We start from the raw sequence: 26,238 nt of genomic DNA, 5'->3' as shown, positions 1-26,238 counted from the left end.
TAGTATTTTCTTCCAAATAATTGTAGACATTATTACATTTATTACTGTAATTGAAGTGCCTACAATACAGATAAGAGCTGCTATAACATTTTATTCTTTAAATTGGACTACATTGAAAAGACTTTACATCACTTGCCCAGGGTAACCATGTAGCAAGGTTGGTCTTGAGTCTATTAAATAAAGTTTCTTCTCGGCCTAAGATTGTTCTGCATGTCTACATTTGGGTTACCCAGGACTATACCAAGTGGCCACATGCAACTACTTAAATTTAGAATAATTAGAATTAAATGAAGTTAAGCATTCAATGCTGGGCACATTTCAAGTGCCCAATAGCCATATGTAAGTAGTGGCTACTATATCAGATGGCACAGAAATACAATATTTTCATCATCACAAAACATTCATGGGGTAGTGCTGGTCTAGATAATAAGAATCTTTAAATGTTTGTTTTAACAGAACAAATGTACCAAAATTTATAATAACCACTGATGTTACTATTGTTATAACATTGTTAGTAAGGCTAACATAGAAAATAGAGGACAATGTTAATAATATATAATAATTCATATGAGACATATACTAATTAAGTTGGGACTTTTTTTCATATTTAAATTAAAATTAAAGCAATGTGCTAAGCATAGTCCTGTTTTTAAATTGTGAGTCATGGGGCATGTAGCATTACCTCAGCTGAAGGTGTTGAAATTCAGAGATAAAGAAATCATTTTTCAGGCATCAGGTTTTTGTATTTGTTTTTGTTTTTTTGGTGGGTGGTGTTAGCAAGAGGAAGAAAGCACGCCAGTCTGGATTTTGCCAGATGCCAGACGGCAATGCAAAATGTCTGACAAAGGCAAGTGTGACCCCAAAGTATTATACTCATCTCAGCTACCATTCAAATATAAACACATCAGGCCAATTTTCAAACATGCAGAAACTCAAGGAATACAGTTAATTTTGAAAATATAATTTACCAATGAAATCGAAGTTAAGAACCAAGGAATAGAGAAGCTCTGAAGACTATTGTAAGTACTAAACCTATTTCAATGAAAACTAATAGTAAACAATTTTGGAAATTATTGTTACAGAGGAAGATGCTTTATACTTTGATAGTAGACAAATATTAAGAAAATTGGGAGAGAAAGGGAGAAAAAAGAAAAGAGACTAGGTGTAAGGGCTAATTTCTTCATTTTTTACAGTGATGAGTTAATTGATACTGTCTGAAATTGAAATATGTATATGCCAGAAATAACAAATTACTCCAACCTCTTAAGTTTTAAATAATTTTCAAAATGCAATGAACAAAAACTTATATGCTATATTTCTTTTTGGACGATCATTTACCTTAATTTTAAGAATTCCTTCAATTTCTCTTTCCCTTCTACTAAATTCAAGTAACACTAAATTGAATATTTTACTTAAATGTAACATTTATTGTGTAGTTCTATTTCAGCAAAGCCATTTCTATCTATGTATCCAGCTGCTATTTATTATATATATATATATAGCAATGTCTGAAATGGTATTCATCTAATATAAATAATAATTATCTCTATGTGGTAAAATATGTGATTTTTTTTTACTCTGTTGAATTGCTTGAAATACTTAACATTTTCACAAAAAGTCAAAGTTTTGAAATAAGTAATATAAAAACAAAATATGTATTTGAACTTATCTCTCCTGTTAATAATTATTATGAATAAGACTTTGAATCTCAACTTATAATTCACGATACAGTCTCACATATTTCACCATGCTGTGTTCTCATTTCGCGGCTGAGAATCTGAGGGTGCGAAGGTTAAATAATGCTTCACATAGCTAGTTACTCAGATCTTCAGGATCCTAACCCAGTACTTTGGGGTGGGTTGGCTTTCAACTTCATTTAGTGAAGTTGGTAATAAAGCTTTAATATATAATGAAAAGCATATTGCTATAAACTAGTCCATCAATAAGAAGATCCCCATACTGTTAGACTCAGGAGTTTGACTATAATGGAAAACAAATCAGCTTTAAAGACAGATGATCTAACCAGAGGACACAGGTAGGAAACTGAGCCAGAGTCTTTTCCCCAATGAGGCTGAATCAAATGAACAAACAAAATCAAATTTATTGCTCACTTGAATTCCAGCCCTTGCATTGACATTATTCAGGATAACACAATTCTTGGTTTTCAGAAGATCCTGGAAAATTTTTAGTTGAACCTATGCTCATTATCTAAAATGATATTCAGGAAAATATCAGTAGAAAAACAAACAGATAACTGGATAAAAATAAGCTTTCTTATTTCCCCCAAACAACTATTAGTGAGGAAATAAGATACTGATTGCTCAAGTTAGATTTGGATAAGGACAGGAAATTACATCTTTTTAAATAGGTAAGATTTCCCATCACACAAACATATAATAATACCCTTCTGTCATTTGTGTTAACATTTGTATTATCTAAAATAAACTCTCAACCTGATGTTCTTCTATAACTGGCATGTGACAGAGCACACATTGAAGAAAATATAAGTTCAGAAAGCATCCTCTATCTTTATGTTATAAGAAAACTTCAGTCTTTCCTAAACAGACAAACTTTATTTTGTTGCTATGCAATGGACATGCAGTACAGTTCATCAGACAATAAATAAATTATGGATTTTACAATGAAAGATCTTTTCTCCTTATTTGAGAACAAGCCACCACTTCCTTTCATGCTATACTAATCCACCACAGCCCTCTAAAGCTGTTTCACAAATGTTAATGTTTTGGCAAGATAAACGAATGAATAACACAGCAATGACATAGATGCAGTTTGCAAACTGCAGGATAAGAAGCATCCATACTACTTGATTTATTCCTACAGGCCTGGGATTCTGGGATCCCCAAGCCTGGTGGAGACAAGGAAGTTTATTTCACACCCACGTTCTTCCACATAGCAGAATATAAGCAAGCTTAAACAAAAAAGAGTCTGATTAATTCTGTTAGCAGGCACCCATTACTGCTACATATCTCAGTCATGATTCTGTGTAGGGGCATAAGAGTGATTTTAGCCATGAGGGAAAGATCTGTGAGGCCAAGATGTTACAAGAGTTGAGAACTCGTGCCTCATGCACCAGACATGGGCCATGCCCATGTTTAATATGACCCGCTCCATGTTTAGATTGTTAAATATTTGCCAGCCTTAAAATCTTCACATAACAATGTTGATGTCTAGCTTTTCTTGAAAATTCAGAAAATAACACTGAACTTGCATTTTCGCTAAAATCAGTGGGAATCAGCTTCCAGCAGAAAAAACAACCCAAACATGTAACAATAGGAGAATGAATCAATAAATTGTGGCATGTTCATGCATTGAATAAACAGAACTAATTACTGATATACTCAACAACATGAATGGGCTTCACATACAAAACAAAAACAGTAGTACGTACTGTATGATCCCACATATGAAGTTCAAGAACAGCCAGAACTAACCAATGGGGATGGAAGTTAACGTAAGTTTATTTCTGGTAGAGGCGGTCATTTGGGGATGATGGAGAAGCTCCAAATCTTGATCTGGGTGCTGATGGTCACGTGAGTGTATGTGTAAAGTGTTTAAACCTCTGACAAATTTGAGCACTTAACACACATCACTGTAAGTACTTTGTGCCTCTATAAGAAATAAATTTCAACAAGAAGAATCAATTGGCTGAAGAAAAGGTGGCCTTTTTAGGTGGGGTGTCATCCATATGCAACAGCTGGCTCATTACATGATCTGCTTGGCAAATAGGAATTGATGCTTCTTGCTCTAGATGAGACCGGTGGTTCTCAAAGTGTGTGTCTACAAGAGTGGTATCAGCCTCACCTGGGAGCATGTTAGAAATGAAGATTCCCAGGCCACACCCCAGACCTGCTGAATCAGAGTCTATGAGTGTGGCCCCAGCAATCTGTTTTAGCAAGCCCTCCAGGTGATTATAATACACTCTCCAGCTTGAGAAGCACTTCTTTAGGGCACCATATACATTAAACACACAAGAAAAGCAGACTTGGCCTATATTAAACTATCTGTTCTCTATTATCCCCTCCCTCAACATATTTTAAGAAACTCAGGAACAGAAAAATCAGTTGTCTTCCTCAAAGAACTTCTTTCAAGTTCAAGTGAGAAAATACCCAGCAAGTGATGTGCAACAAACACGTCCCCCTTTTTGTCTCAGACATCAGACAGATTTGGTTTTAACGTTGTTACAACTGGACTGGAGACACTCTCAAAACATGTAAAAACAGCTTTATATCTTCCTGATTATGGAAACAACACACATCATGAAGCATTTAGTTGTATTATGACTCTGAAGAAAAAATGGATATTTACGTTGAAGGAGGTAGTGTGGATCTGGGGGGTCATAAAAGTGTTTAGAAATTCACAAATTAAGACCATTCAGGGGCTTCCCTGGGGGCACAATGGTTGAGAATCCGCCTGCCAATGCAGGGGACACGGGTTTGAGCCCTGGTCTCGGAAGATCACACATGCCACGGAGCAATTGGGCATGTGAGCCACAATTACTGAGCCTGCGCGTCTGGAGCCTGTGCTCCCAAACAAGAGAGGCCGCGATAGTGAGAGACCCGTGCACCGCGATGAAGAGTGGCCCCCGCTTGCCACAACTAGAGAAAGCCCTCGCACAGAAACAAAGACCCAACACAGCCATAAATAAATAAATTTAGGGAAAAAAAAGATCATTCATCATCGTTCTCATAAGACTCACTTAAAATGCCATTGTGAAGATCTCCATTTGCTGAGAAAGCTATCAAGTTTTTAGCAGCCACAAACTATAATGTAGCCAAAGTGGACATTCTTTGCAAACAGCAAAGGCACTTCTGAATCAGTTGGTGGGATCAAAGAAGTGCTTATTATAGACCTATTAACTAATCAATATTAATTGGAAAAGTACAAAACAATTACGTGATATGACAGTCATATTCTTTCTTAGTATTTGGAGAAAAATTTAATTTCTTTTTATCAGATAAAATGATTCTTTTTTTAACTTTTTTTTAAAATTTATTTTTAAATTTTTTATTGTATTTTATTTTTTATATTTTTGACCATGCCATGCAGCATGTGGAATCTTAGTTCCCCAGCCAGGGATCGAACCCGTGGCCCCTGCAATGAAAGCATGGAATCTTAACCACTGGACCACCAGGGAAGTTGCTAAATGATTCTTCTTTATCAGACCTAGATATAAGTTCAAAAAGAAAGATATATGTTTGTGTCCATCATAGTATTTACAAATATCTTAGCATTTAAAGGAAAAGAGAGAAGGAGGGAAGAAAGGAGAAAGAGAGACACAGAGAGAGAGACAAAGAGAGAGATCTGAGAATGATCAAACAGTATAATAAAACAAGAAGACATAATGTCATGGTCATATTTCAAGGTAGTGATTCTCTCAATTGTTTCATTCAGTACTTCACACTAAATGAACAACCAGAGAGATGGTGAAAAGACAATTTCAGACTCACCTTGGTTACCAAGTTTACCTATAATCTGTCAAATACCTGGTTGGGGAATAAAAGTCACGTGACAAGGGCTTCCTGGACAGTTCGCCAATACAGTCACACAGGACTCCAGGCTCCAAAGGGGGCCTCAAGCGTAAGTTTAGTGTTCTGTTGTTGGCTTGAAATTCTTAATAATTTTATCTTTAAGTTTGTGTTTTGTAATAAAGGATGATGGGACCATGGAACACATGCTGGGGCCTGGTAGTCTAGAATCACACATTATCCCCACCCCGCACCCCCCCCCCACCCTACCACCCTGCCACCACCTCCCCACATTTCCTGAACGAGTCCTTGGCTGCTGGCTGAACCACCGGCCCAGTGGCAGTGCCACCATCCACCCCCAGCAGGAGTTGGGACAGATCACAGGATGGTATTCAGGCACCGGTGAGGATCCCCATGCCCAAGGAAACATGACATTAAATAGCAAAGAAAAGGGACCTTGACAGGTTAAGAGAAAAACCTTGAAAGAAAGGAAAAGGCCTTTTTCCTGCTTTTTTGAACAGGGGGCCCACATCTTCACTTGGCATGGCCCTCACAAAGCATGTAGCTGGCCCGGCACGTGACTGTGAGTGGAAAGAAGCAAACGAGTAAAGAAGAGCAACTAGGAGGTATAAGAGAATGAATGGGTATGCACAGGGAACTGAGAGGTAGTTCGGGCTCAGAGATTAAAATAGTTGAATTCCACAGTTACAAATTGACCCGATATCTTCTTTTCAAAAAATGCTTTATTTCTCTCTGAATAAGAAGCAATCTATATCATAAAATACTCAGATATATTCTGATACTAAAGCTGTGAATGGAAATCTACATTCAAAGAAGTAGAATAGCCCAGGGTGTTAAAAAGTATCTAGAAAAAACACAAATTACCACCAACTTATCCTAATTCTCTCAAGTGCTATCTCCTTAGTGTTGTGAATTCAAATCTCCTGTTTCTCCAGGCACATCCAGCCTTCTGAACCTGCGCTTAGATTTTAAGAACACAGTTTTAGGGATATCCACACACAATGCAGGTTAATAAACAGGGAGATCATTATCTTTTTACCTCTGCACTAGCTACGTCCAATTTCACCCAAGGATATCTTTTGTTTTGTAGCACGTGAGGCTGCCAGGGGATGACGTTGTCTAAATCCATTTTCAATGTTTTCTTTTTAACAGTTAATATATTTCCAGGATGCAAGTCCATTTCTTTCTAAAAGGTTCCTAGGACACTCATTGAAAAGTCAAAAGCAATGAACTTAAAATAGCAAGGGATTGCTATTTTGTTGGAGAAGAACGACACCCTTTGTATCGAAGTGGGGAATTACAGACTGTGGTCACCCTCTGCACAGTGTCTCTTTGTCAAGTAATACACGCCAAAAAAAAAATAATACAGATGGGAAAATATTGTGCACTGTCAGATCTTGGAAACGGCCAAAAGATTTTTCCTCACCAATGTCTTGTCGATGACTTTCACATTCTGGCACCCTGAAAAAATAATGCATACATTTAATATGAAATGAATGCAATAATAATCAGGCAGGTAATCGTTTTCCCAAGGAATGTAAAACTTGACAAATGTAAGGTTTATGATTCAAGGTAAGCTTGCCAAATCTTATGTGGCATGAGACCATTTTTATTACCTAAACAGTCCTTAACACAAAATGACTGGCACATATTTTTATTAACACAAAGAGTATATTCTTTTCTGCCACATTTAATAGAGAGTCAGTGGCTGAAAGCTCTCTTTTAGGATATGTCTGTAGCAAATTAAAATGCAGAGTGAGGATTCAGAGAATGGCGTTCTTCTCACTGATGCTGTGTCCACACAGCCTCAGCTCAGGAGTGTGTAGACCACTGATCTCCAGAATTCTATCTGTGGGGACAATCTGAGTGACATGAATCACAGAAAAGGAAGCCCTCATTACTTTCAAAAGTGGAGGAGGTGATAATTGACTCAAGGTGATTCTTTCCATCTAGAGGTCCATTCTGAGTCAAATTCAGTCACTAGGAATAATGGTGATTATTTACTTGTTCGTACCTTCAGCAAATACTTATTATTTAGGTGCTATGCACGGCTCTAGACACTGGGGATACTGCAGTAAAGATAACAAAGATCCCTGCCTCAGGATTCTTACTTCCAGAGAGGAAACAGAAAATACATAATGCATGTAATTAAAAAATTAATTATGTGATAGATTATCTATAGAAGGTGTTAGGTGTTATGGGAAAATAATGAAATAGTAACAGGGAAAAAAACTGGAAGTTGAGTGGGTGGAGGACAAATTGCCATTTTAAATACGGTGGTCTGAATGGGACACTGTGAGAAAGTAGGATGTAAGTGAGACTTGAAGGACATGGGAGAGTTAGCCACGTAGATATCTGGGGAAAGAGCATCCAGGTAGGAGGCGCGGCCAAGGCCAAAGCCCTAAGGCTGAAATATGTCTGACATGGTCAAGGATAATCAAGGAGGCAAATGTGGCCTGGGTGGAATAAGCAAGAGTGAGAGTGGGAGGAGCTGAAGTCAGAGAGGTGACAGAGGTCAATCACATAAGACCTCGTAGACCATCGTAAAGACTTCAGCATTTACTCTGAATAAATTGAGAGCCATTGGAGGGTTCTGATCAGAAGAGTGATATGACCTGAGTTCATGTTTAAAAGGATAGTCCTGATGCTGTGATCAGAATAGACTGGGACAGGGATGGAAGCAACGATAGACAGGCTGACCCGAAATTCCCTAGGAAAGAGAGACAACGATGGGAAGGATACACAGGAAGACCATTACAATATCCAAGATGAAGAAAGATCATGAAGGCTCCAGACAGGCTGGTGGCAGAGGAGGTGGTGAGTAGGTCTCTTTTACAGAAAGCACCTCTGTGGATGTGAGGGTATGAGAGACAAAAGGAGTCAAGAGTGACTTAAGATTTTTGATCTGAGCAACTGAGATAATAGTATTAACATGAACTGAGACTGGAGAGTTGGAAGGTAGAGCAGGTTTAAAGGGGAAAGTTGGCAGTTTAGTTTTAGACAGGTAGACTTTGAGATGCCCCTTAGACATCCAGATGGAGCTGTTGACTAGCCAGTTAGATTTCTCATTCATGTGTTAAGAGAGGAGGAAGGGTTCAATGTAGTGTTCACCATTAAGGTACTAGTAAGACTCACCAAAATATCCCTGAGAAGACTGTCAAAGGCTAAGTGACCACTCCAGACAGCACACACTGTGGAGTTTCTCCGTCCAGAGAGCACTCTGCACTACAGCTGTGAGTATGCAGCCAACGTTAAATTGAATTACACTCCAAATGATTCCATCCTCTTCCCCTTCAAATTCACTTCTCTCCACCAAGGAGCCTGGCCTAAAGACACCCAGAAGAAAAGAAGTTGTAAATGAGAGTACCAAGTCTTACCACTCAGAGCCATGGCCAACCAGAATTCTTCCTTCAGTATCTCAAGGACATCCTGAACGCCTTTCTCTCCCTAAGCAAATAGAAGACACAGATCTTTTGAGTAAGTCAGTCTGAATGGTTTCACAGATTTATTTCACAGTTGAGTCATCCTGTTTTATATATTTATTGCTTTGTCCTCTCATTACCTGCAAAGCCAGGCCCCAAATGATCGGTCTCCCCACAAACACAGCCTTGGCTCCCAGGGCCAGAGCTTTCAGAATGTCGGTCCCCTTCCGTACACCCCCATCCAGGAAGACTTCCACCTTCCCTTCCACAGCGTCCACAATTTCTGGCAGAACGTCAATCTGTGGAGACAAGAGGTCAGTAAAGTGATACTATGCATGCTGAATTGTTCTCCAATTCAACTTCCTCAGGCCACCAACCACCTGACAGGGCTTAGAGTGAAAGAGGCTAGGTTTAGAATCAACAGTAAAGCTATTCCCTCCTAAAATAAGAGGTGCAAATGCTAGTAACAAAAAACCAACTAAATTTGGAACTGACTTATTTTTCTATCAAAATCCAAGGGTTTTATTCTATTCCTGATATTCAAATTCAAATATCATGATCCAAAAAATATATAAACACAATTTAAAAGCACGTAATGATCTTAAAAGACACAGAGCTGTTTTTTCATTAAACACATAAATATAAATGAATTATCTTGCTCATATAAATTATTCTGAACATTATTTACTCATTGAAAAATGAGTTGTTAAAATTCATACTCAGGTTGTGGTAGAAGAAATGGTATATAAAAATGCAAACACCACCAGTCACAGAAAATCTTAGTCTCTGATTTTCCCATCCAAAATACGGGAATATGTACAATAATGTAGCAAATATATATAATAATATAGGAAACATCCAGCTGTACATTAGAGAATTCTCCCTGATAACATTTTTCTTGCCTTTAAGGAAAATGACCACATGAAACTTGAAGATCCTCATCTTGATTGGCAATTGATGATAGGCTTATATCAGCACTAGAGAATATAAGATCCTCATTGAGGTCGATCTGGTAGATTGCACTATTGTTCTTAATTCTTCACACCACTTTGAACCCACTTTTTCCAAGACCACTTGGCAGTGTTTCCTACTAAAAGAAACAGAGTGCACTTGCCACTACTCGACAGTGGCCTTGGCCTTGCAACTACTTTGGCCAATGACACTTGAGCAGAGGTGGCAGAGTGCCGTTTCTGGGCATAGGCCTTAAGAGACCTCGTGCATTTCAATTTTCTCCTGCACCTTGCATGGGAGGAGAATCCCCCAGGCAGTGCTTTCCCTTTAGCTAGACCCAGAGAAAATATTCAGCAAGCAGAGCTGCCCCATCCAAGCCCAGCTGGACCTGAAACTTGGAGCACAGCCATCTAACCAGTACCAAATCTAGATCGGCAGACCCCCAGTTGACACAAAGATTCATGGGAATAAAGACTCTGTTGATTTAAATCACTGAGTTTTTAATCTTTTGTTTTCTAGCTCATAACGTTGGCTAATAGCCAACAATTTTAATAGCTAGTAACTGATACAATTGGCTACTTTGATGTGAATCTTTGCACTTGAGGGTGGAAACAATCCTCAAGGTGACCTGTAGATCAAAATCTGTAGAAATTATCCACTTTCATCCCCAAGTATTTAAATATAAAATTAAGTCCATACATTCAAGTGCAGTTTTTCTAGAAATAATTGTGCTGAAATCACTCAAAAGCTTTCCCACTTCTCCCCTAAAATTTTAGAGGCTCAACTTAAAGAGAGTTTTGTGTAAAAGGTTGAAGACCAAACCTGACTACAGATTTGGAGGAAGTGAAGGCAACAGTTGGAGCAGGGCCCCTAAAACGTTTGGCAGGTAGTGTGATTTTCCCCTTTTCCTTTTGGCTTTTCTGCCTGGCCAAACATGCTTTGGATCCATTTACATACGTCCCTTTACCTATACATAGTCCTCTTTTTACAGTCAGGCAAGTTACATCAACATATAAATGCTACAATTTCCAAGTGATGATGCAAGCTATAATTAAGCATATTTCCCCATTTGAAACCAAAACCAAAGAAAAATATTAGCTAGCTTGGGTTCAATACACATTTTCACAGTCACGCAAATCAAGTCTGTTTAGGATATTTCCAATGCCCAAACTAGCCTAAAAAATAAACTAATAAGGGTACTTAAAATGTGAATCCTGGGTTATAAAATTTAGTCCAGATTGGTGTTTCCTGTGTCCTTGGACAAGGATGTTCTATCCATAGCTGAGTATTTCTATCCTCCCTTTCTTCTTTCTGGAGCTGCAGTTTTACTGTGTATATATTATGCAGAATAATTCTGATCAGAGCAGATTAAATAAGTAAATGTAGTAGAAAAATCCACTATTTTATGACTGTTCTGTTTCCCTTTTTTTCAGCTTGCTACACATCTAAGAGACAATTCATTTCAGCTTTTCTTTCCTTAAAGGTTCTTTAGACAACTAATTTCAGGCTTATCTCCAGCAGAGTTAATCTACAGGAAAATACGGTAAGATTCCAATGTACTACTACTCACTCATCCATCCATTCATTGATTTTTTTTTAACATCTTTATTGGAGTATAATTGCTTTACAATGGTGTATTATTTTCTGCTTTATAATGAAGTGAATCAGTTATACATATACATATATCTCATTCATTGATTTATCAAACACTTTATTGATTACCTGGCAGATTCCAGGCATTATGCCAGGCAGTTTAAGGAATCCAAAATGAATCCCACAGGGATCTGACTCCCAAAGAGCCCCCCTCTTTCCTGTTCCTGCTCAAGGTACACACTTCCAGGTCCCCCCTGTCCCACAAAACTTCCACTCACAGGGGGCTTCCATCTTTCTACATTCTTATAGCATCCAGTCCTATACTCTTGATTTCCAAACCAAAGCAGTTGAGCACAAACAAAAGCAGAAAAGCCAGAGGTGCTTTAGTTAACAGTGAAGGAGACAGATTCCAGGCCATTGCCCACAAGTCCTCCTCTGACTCTCTACCCATCACGCTTCACCAGGCAGCCCTGCCTGGGGGTGGGGATGTGAGTTCTACTAAGCACGTTTAGAAAATCACTGGTCCATATAGGTCTGGCGATTGTTTGCAACTGTAAAAATGACTGCAACTATTTCCTTCCCTATCTCCATTTCCTTGCAACATGACATTTCCGCTCCTCCCATCATGAGGGAGAAATGGGGCCAGAAGAGTCTACTTCCTCACCCCTTGAATCTAAACCAGCCTTGTGACTTGCTTTCACCAATAGAACAAGAGAGAAGTGACAGTGTGCCTGTTCTAAGCCTAGAGCTCAAGAGGCTTTGCATATTTCCACTTGCTCTCTAGGAAACCAGGCCACCTAATATGCTAGATGTGAGACGATGCAGAGTCATCCCTGCTGATGTCATCCTACACTAGTCTGCCCTAGTAGACCCAGCAATGGACCACATACGCATATGAGTGAGCCCAGCCAGGACCAGAAAAACCTCCCAGTGGATATCAGCTCAAATTGCCAACACACAAAGTTGTGACATGAATAAATGGCTGTTGGATTTTAACCAGTAAATTTCAGAGTGGTTTGTTACACAGCAAAAGCTAACTGATATATCAAGTGTCTCTCAAAGGTAGAATTTCATGAATTCCTTTCAGAAGGAAAAATGAAAGATCTCATAGAATATGCCCAAGGACTCAACTTTAGAAACACTGATTTAACAACCCAAAGTTTATTTTCTGAAAAGGTTTTACAGTTGAGAATTTTGACTAGAAAGGAATGTCATATTTTTAAGTTTAAGGTATTTTGGGTCCAGTTAGCATCAAAACAAAAATGAAAAAAGAATTCTCCTAGGGTTCAAAGACTCCAGAGAATTTGTCTTTAGACCCCAGTTTGAGATGTTCCAGTACTGTGGATTTTGGAAATTGATTTGATTCTGCCATATCATTCGCTAATTACTCCAAGACAAGTCTTGGCCACATTATTACCTTCAGGGTAAGGATCTTAACATGAACTTATTTTTAAACTCTTTGCTGCAGCAGGGGTCTGGCAGTGGTTCTTGGTAGCGTTGCATTAAGATGGACTTAAGTCAAACTCCTGTTCTAGGACTCTTAATGATAAGTATTTCTCCATACAAAGAAACTCTGTGATTTATAGAAATGTAGAAATCATATAATCCAGATGTTCTATTTTTGCAACCAACACAACGTTATGAAGAGGCTCAGGCTGAAAAGTTTGAGCAACTTCCTCACCCAGCTCTCACCCCTCAGAGGAGGCAAGACAAGGACTTGAACCCAAAACTCTGGGCTCATTTCAATGCTCTGCCAGTGAAATCATGTTGCCTCTTTGGCTCTGAATTATGATGTCACAGAATGTGCAGGAGAGCAAGTCCTTCTGTGTATCTACTGAAAAGTTCTACACCACAGCATCCTCCAAGCCTTTTGCCACACACCTCAAAATCACCATACTGAGAGAAAAGCACCTTCACTATAAACTCAATACTGTTTCACATTCCTCTCATTGTCATGCACCTTAAATTTGCTCTAAAGTAGGAGGCAAAACTCAAGCAAGCATCTCCTCTCATGCACACATCATGCAAAGGAGAGGGTAATTGTTTTTCTTAAAATAGTCTCTGAGACCACAACTCAAAAAACTCTTTTAGATAAGTTTCCATATTCCCTCAGCCAGAAGGAAATAAATCACACCATTTAGATATTTTTCCCTTAAAATCTAGTTAGATTTGATTTCAGTAGATTTAAATTTTATTTTTAGAAAACAAACTGAATTTGGCCTGCACACTAAGTCTACATCTTCATACAAAAGAGAGTCATAAATCAGCGGAAAAGCCTTGAACTGTGACCATCTTCTCCCTGCCCAAAGGAGCTCTTCACCCTCCACTGCAGGCAATGTTTAATATCACCTAAAAAGATGGGTCTTTATAAGTAATGCTGAATTGGAAAGAGCTGACAACTTCCAATTTTATGATTTTAATTATTGACTGCGTACAAAGACTTGATTCATTCCTATCATTAGCCCATTAGTGCTTCACGAAAAAGTCTGAGTGCAAATGCATATACCCAATAGCTCCCTGTCATCATTCAATCTGCCCTAACCTACACAGCATCCGTGGCTTTAGCTAAATCAGCCTGCTAGTTTAATGCAACAGTAATCCACTACTACTTTACTAAATTATTTGAATAAATTCAAATATTCATCCCAATTAAAGCCATCCACTATTAACTATGACTAAATGGTTCTGACAAAAGGGGGAAATGCATATGATGATCCAGCTCAGAAATGATGGCCTAGGAAGTCCATCCACATTATTTTGTAGATACATATTTATTTAAGTTTTGTTACATGATGCTAGCTTACTTTGCCTATGATAGATAATTGAGATTATAGAACACTAAAGTTTAAAGGCACCAAAGAAGTAATCTAATTGATTTTTAAACTTTAAAAGATGAAAAAACTGAAATTCGGAGGGACTATTGAGTCCTTCTGCCCCATAGCAGGTCAGGCCCTTCTCTCTTTCCTTGGCTCTCATAATTATGTGGGCCACCTCATTGATCTTCCTGTCCCCTGTAATGCCACAGTCCAATTTGTGATACTCGTTGCTGCTAACTCAGGGCTTTGCTATTGCATATTCAATGACATAATATTAAAGGACCTCCTCCCAGACCTCTCCTAGCAGGTGTATTTCCCAGGACTCCCGACTCCCACCAGGTAGTGCAAACAAAATGGATTCCTTGGTATTCCCCAAACACATCTCACTCTTTCCCATTCCACTTTTAGACTCACACTTGTAAAAACAGGGGTCCACATGAGAACAGAGCAGAGGTGAAAGGCAACTGCAGTCCCATTGCCTCATCTAAAAGAATCTTGGTCATGTTCCCACAAGTGGACAGCCTGTAAGGGGACCCCACCCCACTTCACCTACAGCTTCTGGCCTCCATTCTAGATCATGGATCCATGAAATCCACCCCTAGATATGTGTCTACCTCCATGACTTTTGGTCCACTTCTGGGCCCACCAATCCTTGATCTTAAAATCAACCCCTGGTTGGACTCCTTGGCTCTTGGCCTTTTTGGAGCTAATTGCTCTCCTTTACAGTTTTAACTCCATCCCAAATCATTCCAACCAGCTTAGTTTACTTTTATATCTGGATTCTGGACTCTTATTTGCCTAGCACAGTGTGTACAGTGTATACAAAACATAGATTCACATTGGATCTCCTGGGTAGCTGTCAAAAATACTAGTGCCTCTGCCTCCCCTGGTCCTGCAAGATTCTGATGGATGGATCTAGGGTGCAGCCTGGGAATTAGGATTCTTTACAGTTTCCCAGGTGATTCCAATATGCAGCCAAGGTAGTTCACAGCTCCAACAGAGTAGCTTGTTTGCAGCAGACATCTCCTCACCTGGACCACATGATTTCTACCTCCTTTCCCCACCTGCCCTCACTCTGCAGTTCTTCAACTCCCACCTCCAGGAAACTCATGGCATAATATTTTCTTTCATACTCCAATTTATAATATACTTATTGGTATATTTATGAAAACAGGAATAATCCCTGCCTACTAATGGCTTGGTATTTAACACAGACTTTTATAAGTTTACAAATAAATAGACCGAATAGTGATCTAATTTAGGTAGTTACTTGCCACTAAACTTAAAATCTGAGCTCTTATCTATATTCATACATATTTTACCTTGAGTATTCACACAAAAATATATACACAAGGAAAGGCAGTCATAGAGATAGCCAAAAGTGGGATAGAAATGGGAATACCAGTTGAGGCATTTGCCAAAACTCACAGTGGCTGGCACCCCGTCGAGCTGTCGACCCCCATGATTTGACACCAAGATCCCGTCCAAACCATGTTTAACTGCCTCCCTGGCATCATCACCTAGAAAGAGCAAGACAACCATTGTATGGAAAAGGCAACTTAATAAAGGCTTGAGTTCTGAGGCCAAAGCATCCCAGTCAAAGGGAGCCTGACCTCATACATACGTATCTTGCTTGGAAATTTTAACACAGAAATACACTCAAGGGTTAAATCTGGAATTATAGTGATGGCTTCTTTGGCCAAAAAAGGTTAACACTTAGAACAATTTAATGATAAAATAGAATTATCAATAGACAGAAAATTGACATGCAGTTAAAAATGTATTTATCCTGAAAAGTAAATACTCTTGCTAAGTAATTTTGTTATTAACAAGATCATATTATTTAGCATTTAATATAAATATTCCTCTACAATTTAATAACATAAAAGAACATCCAAGTAGCAAGCACTTTCAGTACAACAGGTGATGAACAAGTCTATTTCCAAAACATTCCTTAATATAAAGATATAACTTTAATAATTATTTTAAGTAATAGTGTTCTATAATTAAATGTATTTTTCCCATTGAAATATACAAAACTGTAATATTAAAATTATATGCTACACCTCTAATCATGCTTCAAAATATATTGGTTTCTGAAAATATAGTTTTAAATAATAGATTAACATTTTCTTAAATCAGTTTCCAACTTTTTTTATACTTTATATTTTAACTATTATTTTCAATATTCTCCCAATAAAAAACATTTTCTAACAGAATTACAAAAATAACACTGGTTCTCCAATTTAACACTCAAAGATAGTCCAAGGTTGTAGTGAAATCAGATTTTGGAAACTTAAGCAGATAGATACAGAACATTGTATATATTCATAAATTCAGCAATGGAGATCAAAGGCAGACCTGACAAGAATAATAAAAAAAGATTCACAGGAGAATTTATAATTCTGGTTGTTTGAAAGTTTTATGCTAAATCACCATCTTCCAAACTGTGTTTCATGGAATACTGCTTTTTAAATGTTCCCATTTTTCAAAATAATGCTAGAAATATTTTTCTTCTAAAATTATAGGTACATGGAAATGTTAAACCCATGTGGTATAGACTGAATATTTGTGTCCTTAAAAATTCACATGTTCTAGATTGGTCCAAGATAGCAGAGTAGAAGGATGTGCATTCACTCCCCCTTGCGAGAGGACCAGAATCACAACTAACTGCTGAACAATCATCGACAGGAAGACACTGGAACTCACCAAAAAAATACTCCACATACAAGGACAAAGGAGAAGCCACAACAAGATGGTAGGAAGGGTGCAATCACAATAAAATCAAATCCCATAACTTCTGGGTGTTTGACTCACAAACAGAAAAACAATTATACCATAGAAGTCCACCCACAGGAGTGAAGGCTCTGAGCCCCATGTCAGGCTTCCCAACCATGGGAGGAGGAATTCCCAGAGAAGCAGGCTTTGAAGTTAACTGGGATTAGATGGCAGGACTTTGACAGGTCTGGGAGAAACAGAGACTCCACTCATGGAGGGCACACACAAAGTAGAGTGCACATCAGGACACAGGGGGAAGGAACACTGACCCTATAGGAGACTGGATCAGACCTACCTGCTTGTGTTGGAGGGTCTTCTGCAGAGGCAGGGGGCGGCTGTGGCTCACCACAGGGACATGGACACTGGCAGCAGAAGTACTAGGAAGCACTCCTTGGTGTGAGCCCTCCCAGAGTCCACCATTAGCCCCACCAAAGGGTCTGTAGGCTCCAGTGCTGAGTCATCTCAGACTGAACAACCAACAGGGGGAACTCAGCCCCACCCATCAGCAGACCAGCAGATTAAAGTTGTATTGAGCTCTGCACACAAGAGCAATGCCCAGCTGAACCCACCACCAGTCCCTTCCATCAGGAAGCTGGCATAAGCCACTTAGACAGCCTCATCCACTAGAGATCAGACAGCAGAAGCAAGAAGAACGACAATCCTGCAGCCTGTGGAACAAAAACCATATTCACAGAAAGATAGACAAAATGAAAAGGCAGAGGACTATGTACCACATGAGGGAACAAGATAAAACTCCAGAAAAACAACTAAATGAAGTGGAGATAGGCAACCTTCCAGAAAAGAATTGAGAATAATGATAATGAAGGTGATCCAAAACCTTGGAAAAAGAATGGAGGCAAAGGTTCAGAAGATGCCAGAAATGTTTAACAAAGACCTAGAAGAATTAAAGAACTAACAAACAGAGATGAACAATACAATAACTGAAATGAAAAATACACTAGAAGGAATCAATAGCAGAATAACTGAAGTAGAAGAATGGATAAGTGGCCTGGAAGACAGAATGGTGGAATTCACTGCCATAGAACAGAATAAAGAAAAAAGAATGAAAAGAAATGAAAGCCTAAGAGACCTCTGGGACAGCATTAAACGAACCAACATTCACATTATAGGGGTCCCAGAAGCAGAAGAGAGAGAGAAAGGACCCAAGAAAATATTTGAAGAGATTATAGTTGACAACTTCCATAACATGGGAAAGGAAATAGTCACCCAAGTCCAGGAGGTGTAGAGAGTCCCAGGCAGGGTAAACCCAAGGAGAAACACACCGAGACACAAAGTAATCAAATTGACAAAAATTAAAGACAAAGAAAAATTATTAAAAGCAACAAGTGAAAAATGACAAACAAAATACAAGGGAAGAGGCTGAACAGGATGATGGCAGAAGAGTAAGACGCAGAGATCACCTTCCTCCCCACAGATACACAAGAAATACATCTACTTGTGGAACAACTCCTACAGAACACCTACTGAATGCTGGCAGAAGACCTCAGACCTCCCAAAAGGCAAGAAAGTCCCCACGTACCTGGGTAGGGCAAAAGAAAAAAGAATAAACAGAGACAAAAGGATAGGGACGGGACCTGCACCAGTGGGAGGGAGCCGTAAAGGAGGAGAGGTTTCCACACACTAGGAAGCACCTTCGCGGGCAGAGACTGCGGGTGGTGGAGAGGGAAAGCTTCGAAGCTATGGAGGAGAGCACAGCAACAGGGCTGCGGAGGGCAAAGCGGAGAGATTCCTGCACAGAGGATCGGTGCCGACTGGCACTCACCAGCCCGAGAGGCTTGTTGTCTCACCCGCCAGGGCGGGCGGGGCTGGGAGCTGAGGCTCTGGCTTCGGTCGGAGCGCAGGGAGAGGACTGGGGTTGGCAGCGTGAACACAGCCTGCAGGGGATTAGTGCACCATGGGTAGCCGGGAGGGAGTCCGGGGAAAAGTCCTGACCTGCTGAAGAGGCAAGAGACTTTTTCTTCCCTCTTTGTTTCCTCGTGTGCAAGGAGAGGGGATTAAGAGTGCTGCTTAAAGGAGCTCCAGAGACGGGCGCGAGCCGCGGCTAACAGCGCGGACCCCAAGAAGGGCATGAGACGCTAAGGCTGCTGCCGCCGCCACCAAGAAGCCAGTGTGCGAGCACAGGTCACTATCCACACCCCGCTTCCAGGGAGCCTGTGCAGCCCACCACTGTCAGGGTCCCAGGATCCAGGGACAACTTCCACGGGAGAACGCATGGCACGCCTCAGGCTGGTGCAACGTCCCGCCAGCCTCTGTCACCGCAGGCTCGCCCTGCACTCCGTACCACTCAATCCCCCTGGCCTGAGTGAGCCAGAGTTCCCGAAGCAGCTGCTGCTCTAACCCCGTCCTCTCTGAGCGAAGAACAGACACCCTCCGGTGACCTACATGCAGAGGCGGGGCCAAATCCAAAACTGAGCCCTGGGAACAGTGAGAACAAAGAAGAGAAAGGGAAATCTCTCCCAGCAGCCCCAGAAGCAGCGGATTAAAGCTCCACAATCAACTTGATGTACCCTGCCTGCACCTGTGGAATACATGAATATACAGTGAATCATCCCAAATTGAAGAGGTGGACTTTGAGAGCAAGATTTATTATTTTTTCCCCTTTTCGTCTTTTTGTGAGTGTGCATGTGTAGGCTTCTGTGTGAGATTTTGTCTGTATAGCTTTGCTTCCACCATTTGTCTTAGGGTTCTATCCGTCCGTGTTTTTTTTTGTTTTGTTTTTTGGGGGGTTTTAAAATTTTTTTCTGAATAATTACTCTTTATTTTAATTATTTTATTTTATTTTATCTTACTTTAATTTATATTATTTTATCTCTTTCTTCCTACCTTTCTTCCTTCTCATCTTCCTCCCTCCCTCCCTCCCTCCTTCCCTCCCTCCTTTCTTTCTTTCTTTCTTTCTTTATTTATTTATTTATTTATTTCTACTTTTTCTTCCTTTTCTTCTGAGCCATGTGGATGAAAGTCTCTTGGTGCTGCAACCAGGAGTCAGTGCTGTACCTCTGAGGTGGGAGAGCCAACTTCAGGAATTGGTCCACAAGAGACCTCCCATGTCCACATAATACCAAATGGTGAAAATCTCCCAGAGATCTCCATCTCAACACCAGCTCCCAGCTTCACTCCACGACCAGCAAGCTACAGTGCTGGATACCCTATGGCAAACAACTAGCAAGACAGGAACACAACCCCACCTATTAGCAGAGAGGCTGCCTAAAATCCTAATAAGCCCACAGACACCCCAAAACATACCACTGGACGTTGAACTGCCCACCAGAAAGACAAGATCTAGCCTCATCCACCAGAATACAGGCACTAGTTCCCCCCACCAGGAAGCCTACACAACCCACTGAACCAAATTTAGCCAATGGGGACAGACACCAAAAACAACAGGAACTATGGACCTGTAGCCTGCAAAATGGAGACCCAAAACACAGTTAGATAAGCAAAATGAGAAGACAGAAAAACACACAGCAGATGAAGGAGCAAGATAAAAACCTACCAGCCCTAAGAAATGAAGAGGAAATAGGCAGTCTACCTGATAAAGAATTCAGAATAATGATAGTAAAGATGATCCAAAATCTTGGAAATAGAATAGACAAAATGCAAGAAACATTTAACAAGGAACTAGAAGAACTAAAGATGAAACAAGCAATGATGAACAACACAATAAGTGAAATTGAAAATACTCTAGATGGGATGAACAGCAGAAAAACTGAGGCAGAAGAACGGATAAGTGACCTGGAAGATAAAATAGTGGAAATAACTACTGCAGAGCAGAATAAAGAAAAAAGAATGAAAAGATCTGAGGACAGTCTCAGAGACCTCTGGGACAACATTAAATGCACCAACATTCGAATTATAGGGGTCCCAGAAGAAGAAGAGAAAAAGAAAGGGACTGAGAAAATATTTGAAGAGATTATAGTTGAAAACTTCCCTAATATGGGAAAGGAAATAGTTAATCAAGTCCAGGAAGCACAGAGAGTCCCATACAGGATAAATCCAAGGAGAAATACACCAAGACACATATTAATCAAACTGTAAAAAATTAAATACTAAGAAAACATATTGAAAGCAGCAAGGGAAAAACAACAAATAACACACAAGGGAATCCCCATAAGGTTAACAGCTGATCTTTCAGCAGAAACTCTGTAAGCAAGAAGGGACTGGCAGGACATATTTAAAGTATGAAGGAGAAAAACCTACAAACAAGATTACTCTACCCAGCAAGGATCTCATTCAGATTTGAAGGAGAAATTGAAACATTTACAGACAACAAAAGCTGAGAAAGTTCAGCACCACCAAACCAGCTTTACAACAAATGATAAAGGAACTTCTCTAGGCAAGAAACACAAGAGAAGGAAAAGACCTAAAATAACAAACCCAATACAATTAGGAAAATGGGAATAGGAACATACATATTGATAATTACCTTAAATGTAAATGGATTAAATGATCCCACCAAAAGACACAGACTGGCTAAATGGAAACAAAAACAAGACCCATATATATGCTGTCTACAAGAGACCCACTTCAGACCTAGAGACAACTACAGACTGAAAGTAAAAGGATGGAAAAAGATATTCCATGCAAATGGAAACCAAAAGAAAGCTGGAGTAGCAATTCTCATATCAGACAAAATATACTTTAAAATAAAGACTATTAGAAGTGACAAAGATGGACACTACATAATGATCAAGGGATCAATCCAGGAAGAAGCTATAACATTTGTAAATGTTTATGCACCCAATATAGGAGCACCTCAATACATAAGGCAAATACTAACAGCCATAAAAGGGGAAATCGACAGTAACACATTCATAGCAGGGGACTTTATCACCTCACTTTCACCATTGGACAAATCATCCAAAATGAAAAGAAATAAGGAAACACAAACTTTAAATGATACATTAAACAAGATGGACTTAATTGATATTTATAGGACACTCCATCCAAAAACAACAGAATACACATTTTTCTCAAGTGCTCATGGAACATTCTCCAGGATAGATCATATCTTGGGTCACAAATCAAGCCTTGGTAAATTTAAGAAAATTGAAATTGTATCAAGTATCTTTTCCGACCACAACGCTTTGAGACTAGATATCAATTACAGGAAAAGATCTGCAAAAAAAAACAAACACATGGAGGCTAAACAATACACTACTTAATGACAAAGTGATAACTGAAGAAATCAAAGAGGAAATTAAAAAATACCTGGAAACAAATGACAATGGAGACACAATGACCCAAAATCTATGGGATGCAGCAAAAGCAGTTCTAAGAGGGAAGTTTATAGCAGTACAATCCTACCTTAAGAAACAGGAAACATCTTGAATAAACAACATAATCTTGCACCTAAAGCAATTGGAGAAAGAACAACAACAACAACAACAAAAAAAAAACAAAGTTAACAGAAGGAAAGAAATCATAAAAATCAGATCAGAAATAAATGAAAAAGAAATGAAGGAAATGATAGCAAAGATCAATAAAACTAAAAGCTGGTTCTTTGAGAAGATAAACAAAATTGATAAACCATTAGCCAGACTCATCAAGAAAAAAAGGGAGAAGACTCAAATCAATAGAATTAGAAATGAAAAAGGAGAAGTAACAACTGACACTGCAGAAATACAAAGGATCTTGAGAGATTACTACAAGTAACTTTATGCCAATAAAATGGACAACCTGGAAGAAATGGACAAATTCTTAGAAATGTACAACTTGCTAAGACTGAATCAGGAAGAAATAGAAAATATGAACAGACCAATCACAAGCACTGAAATTGAAACTGTGATTAATTATCTTCCAACATACAAAAGCCCAGAACAAGATGGCTTCCTAGGTGAATTCTATCAAACATTTAGAGAAGAGCTAACACCTATCCTCAAATTCTTCCAAAATATAGCAGAGGGAGGAACACTCCCAAACTCATTCTATGAGGCCACCATCACCCTGATACCAAAACCAGACAAGGATGTCACAAAGAAAGTAAACTACAGGCCAATATCACTGATGAACATAGATGCAAAAATCTTCAACAAAATACTAGCAAACAGAATCCAACAGCACATTAAACGGATCATACACCATGATCAAGTGGGATTTATTCCAGGAATGCAAGGATTCTTCAATATACGCAAATCAATCAACGTGATACACCATATTAACAAACTGAAGGAGAAGAACCATATGATCATCTCAATAGATGCAGAGAAAGCTTTCGACAAAATTCAACACCCATTTACGAGAAAAACCCTGCAGAAAGTAGGCACAGAGGGAACTTTCCTCAACATAATAAAGGCCATATATGACAAACCGAAAGCCAACATTATCCTCAATGGTGAAAAACTGAAAGCATTTCCACTAAGATCAGGAACAAGACAAGGTTGCCCATTGTCACCACTCTTATTCAACATAGTTTTGGAAGTTTTAGCCACAGCAATCAGAGAAGAAAAGGAAATAACAGGAATCCAAATCAGAAAAGAAGAAGTAAAGCTATCACTGTTTGCAGATGACATGATATTATACATAGAGAATCCTAAAGATGCTACCAGAAAACTACTAGAGCTAATCAATGAATTTGGTAAAGTGGCAGGATACAAAATTAATGCACAGAAATCTCTGGCATTCCTATATACTAATGATGAAAAATCTGAACGTGAAATCAAGAAAACACTCCCATTTACCATTGCAACAAAAAGAATAAAATATCTAGGAATAAACCTACCTAAGGAGACAAAAGACCTGTATGCAGAAAATTAAAAGACACTGATGAAAAAATTAAAGATGATACGAATAGATGGAGATATATAACATGTTCTTGGATTGGAAGAAACAGCACTGCGAAAATGACTCTACTATCCAAAGCAATCTACAGAGTCAATGAAATCCCTATCAAACTACCACTGGCATTTTTCACAGAACTAGAAAAAAAATTTCACAATTTGTAGGGAAACACAAAAGACCCCGAATAGCCAAAGCAACCTTGGGAACGAAAAACAGAGCTGGAAGAATCAGGCTTCCTGACTTCAGATTATACTACAAAGTTACAGTAATCAAGACAGTGTGGTACTGGCACAAAAACAGAAAGATAGATCAATAGAACTGGAGAGAAAGCCCAGAGATAAGCCCACGCACATATGGTCACCTTATCTTTGATAAAGTAGGCAGGAATGTACAGTGGAGAAAGGACAGCCTTTTCAATAACTGGTGCTGGGAAAACTGGACTGCTACATTTTAAAGTATGAGGTGAGATCACTCCCTAACACCATACACAAAAATAACCTCAAAATGGATTAAAGACCTAAATGTAAGGCCAGGAGCTATCAAACTCTTAGAGGAAAACATAGGCAGAACACTCTATGACATAAATCACAGCAAGATCCTTTTTGACCCACCTCCAAGAGAAATTGAAATGAAAACAAAAATAAACAATTGGGAACTAATGAAACTTCAAACCTTTTGCACAGCAAAGGAAGCCATAAACAAGACCAAAAGACAACCCTCAGAATGGGAGAAAATATTTGCAAATGAAGCAACTGACAAAGGATTAATCTCCAAAATTTACAAGCAGCTCATGCAGCTCAATAAAAAAAAAACAAACAACCCAAGCCAAAAATGGGCAGAAGACATAAATAGACATTTCTCCAAAGAAGATATACAGTTTGCCAACAAACACATGAAAGAATGCTTAACATCATTAATCATTAGAGAAATGCAAATCAAAACCACAATGAGATATTATCTCACACCAGTCAGAATGGCCATCATCAAAACATCTAGGAACAATAAATGCTGGGCAGGTGTGAAGAAAAGGGAACACTCTTGCACTGCTCGTGTGAATGTGCGTTGGTACAGCCACTGTGGAGAACAGTATGGAGGTTCCTTAAAAAACTACAAATAGAACTACCATATGATCCAGCAATACCACTACTGGGCATATACCCTGAGAAAACCATAATTCAAAAAGAGTCATGTACCAAAATATTCAATGCAGCTCTATTTACAGTAGCCTGGAGATAGAAACAGCCTAAGTGTCCATCATTGGATAAATGGATAAAGAAGATGTGGCACATATATACAATGTAATATTACTCAGCCATAAAAAGAAACGAAATTGAGCTATTTGTAATGAGGTGGATGGACTTAGAGTCTTTCATATAGAGTGAAGTAAGTCAGAAAGAGAAAGTGAAATACCGTATGCTAACATATATATATGCAATTTAAGAAAAAAAATGTCATGAAGAACCTTGAGGTAAGACAGGAATAAAGACAAAGACCTACTAGAGAATGGACTTGAGGATATTGGGAGGATGAAGGGTAAGCTGTGACAAAGCGAGAGAGTGGCATGGACACATATACACTACCCAACACAATATAGATAGCTAGTGGTAAGGAGCCACATAGCACAGGGAGATCAGCTTTGTGACTGCCTGGAGGGGTGGGATAGGTAGGGTGGGAGGGAGGGAGACGCAAGAGGGAAGAGATATGGGAACATATGTATATGTATAACTGATTCACTTTGTTATAAAGCAGAAACTAACACACCATTGTAAAGCAATTATACTCCAATCAAGATGTAAAAATAAATAAATAAATAAACAAAAATACAAGGGAACTCCCATAAGGTTAACAGCTGATTTCTCCGCAGAAACTCTATAAGCCAGAAGGAAGTGGCATGATATATTTAAAGTGATGTAAGGGAAGAACCTACAACCCAGATTATTCTACCCAGCAAGGATCTTATCCTGGTTCAACAGAAAAATGAAAAGCTTTACAGACAAGCAAAAGCTAAAAGAATTCAGCACCACAAAACCAGCTCTACAACAAAGGTTAAAGGAACTTCTCTAAGTGGGAAACACAAGAGAAGAAAGGGACCTACAAAAACAATTAAGAAAATGGTAATAGGGACATACATATCGATAATTGCTTAAAAGTGAATGGATTAAATGCTCCAACCAAAAGACACAGGCTTGCTGAATGGATACAAAAGCAAGACCCATATATATGCTGTCTACAAGAGACCCAGTTCAGACCTAGGGACACATACAGACTGAAGGTGAGAGGATGGAAAAAGATATTCCATGTAAATGGAAATCAAAAGAAAGCTGGAGTAGCAATACTCATATCATATAAAATAGACCTTAAAATAAAGAATGA

General features: G+C 39.0%; 1 protein-coding gene across 1 annotated transcript in view; it reads right to left on the bottom strand.

The window, feature by feature from the left end:
* Positions 1-6,897: 6,897 nt before the first annotated feature.
* The window catches only part of HAO1 (hydroxyacid oxidase 1), a 64,500-nt gene continuing 45,159 nt past the window's right edge, over positions 6,898-26,238 (bottom strand). The window contains exons 5-8 of the mRNA XM_030872665.2: positions 15,718-15,809; positions 9,070-9,228; positions 8,885-8,954; positions 6,898-6,968 (exon numbers count right to left, since the gene is read on the bottom strand). Of these exons, the coding sequence (XP_030728525.1) occupies positions 6,898-6,968; positions 8,885-8,954; positions 9,070-9,228; positions 15,718-15,809 (392 nt within the window). The remainder of the gene's footprint in view (positions 6,969-8,884; positions 8,955-9,069; positions 9,229-15,717; positions 15,810-26,238) is intronic.

The sequence above is a fragment of the Globicephala melas genome, chromosome 15 (genome assembly GCF_963455315.2).
Source record: "Globicephala melas chromosome 15, mGloMel1.2, whole genome shotgun sequence".
NCBI lineage: Eukaryota > Metazoa > Chordata > Mammalia > Artiodactyla > Delphinidae > Globicephala > Globicephala melas.
The sequence above is the reverse complement of the archived record's forward strand: the minus strand, read 5'-3'. Positions and strand labels throughout refer to the sequence as shown.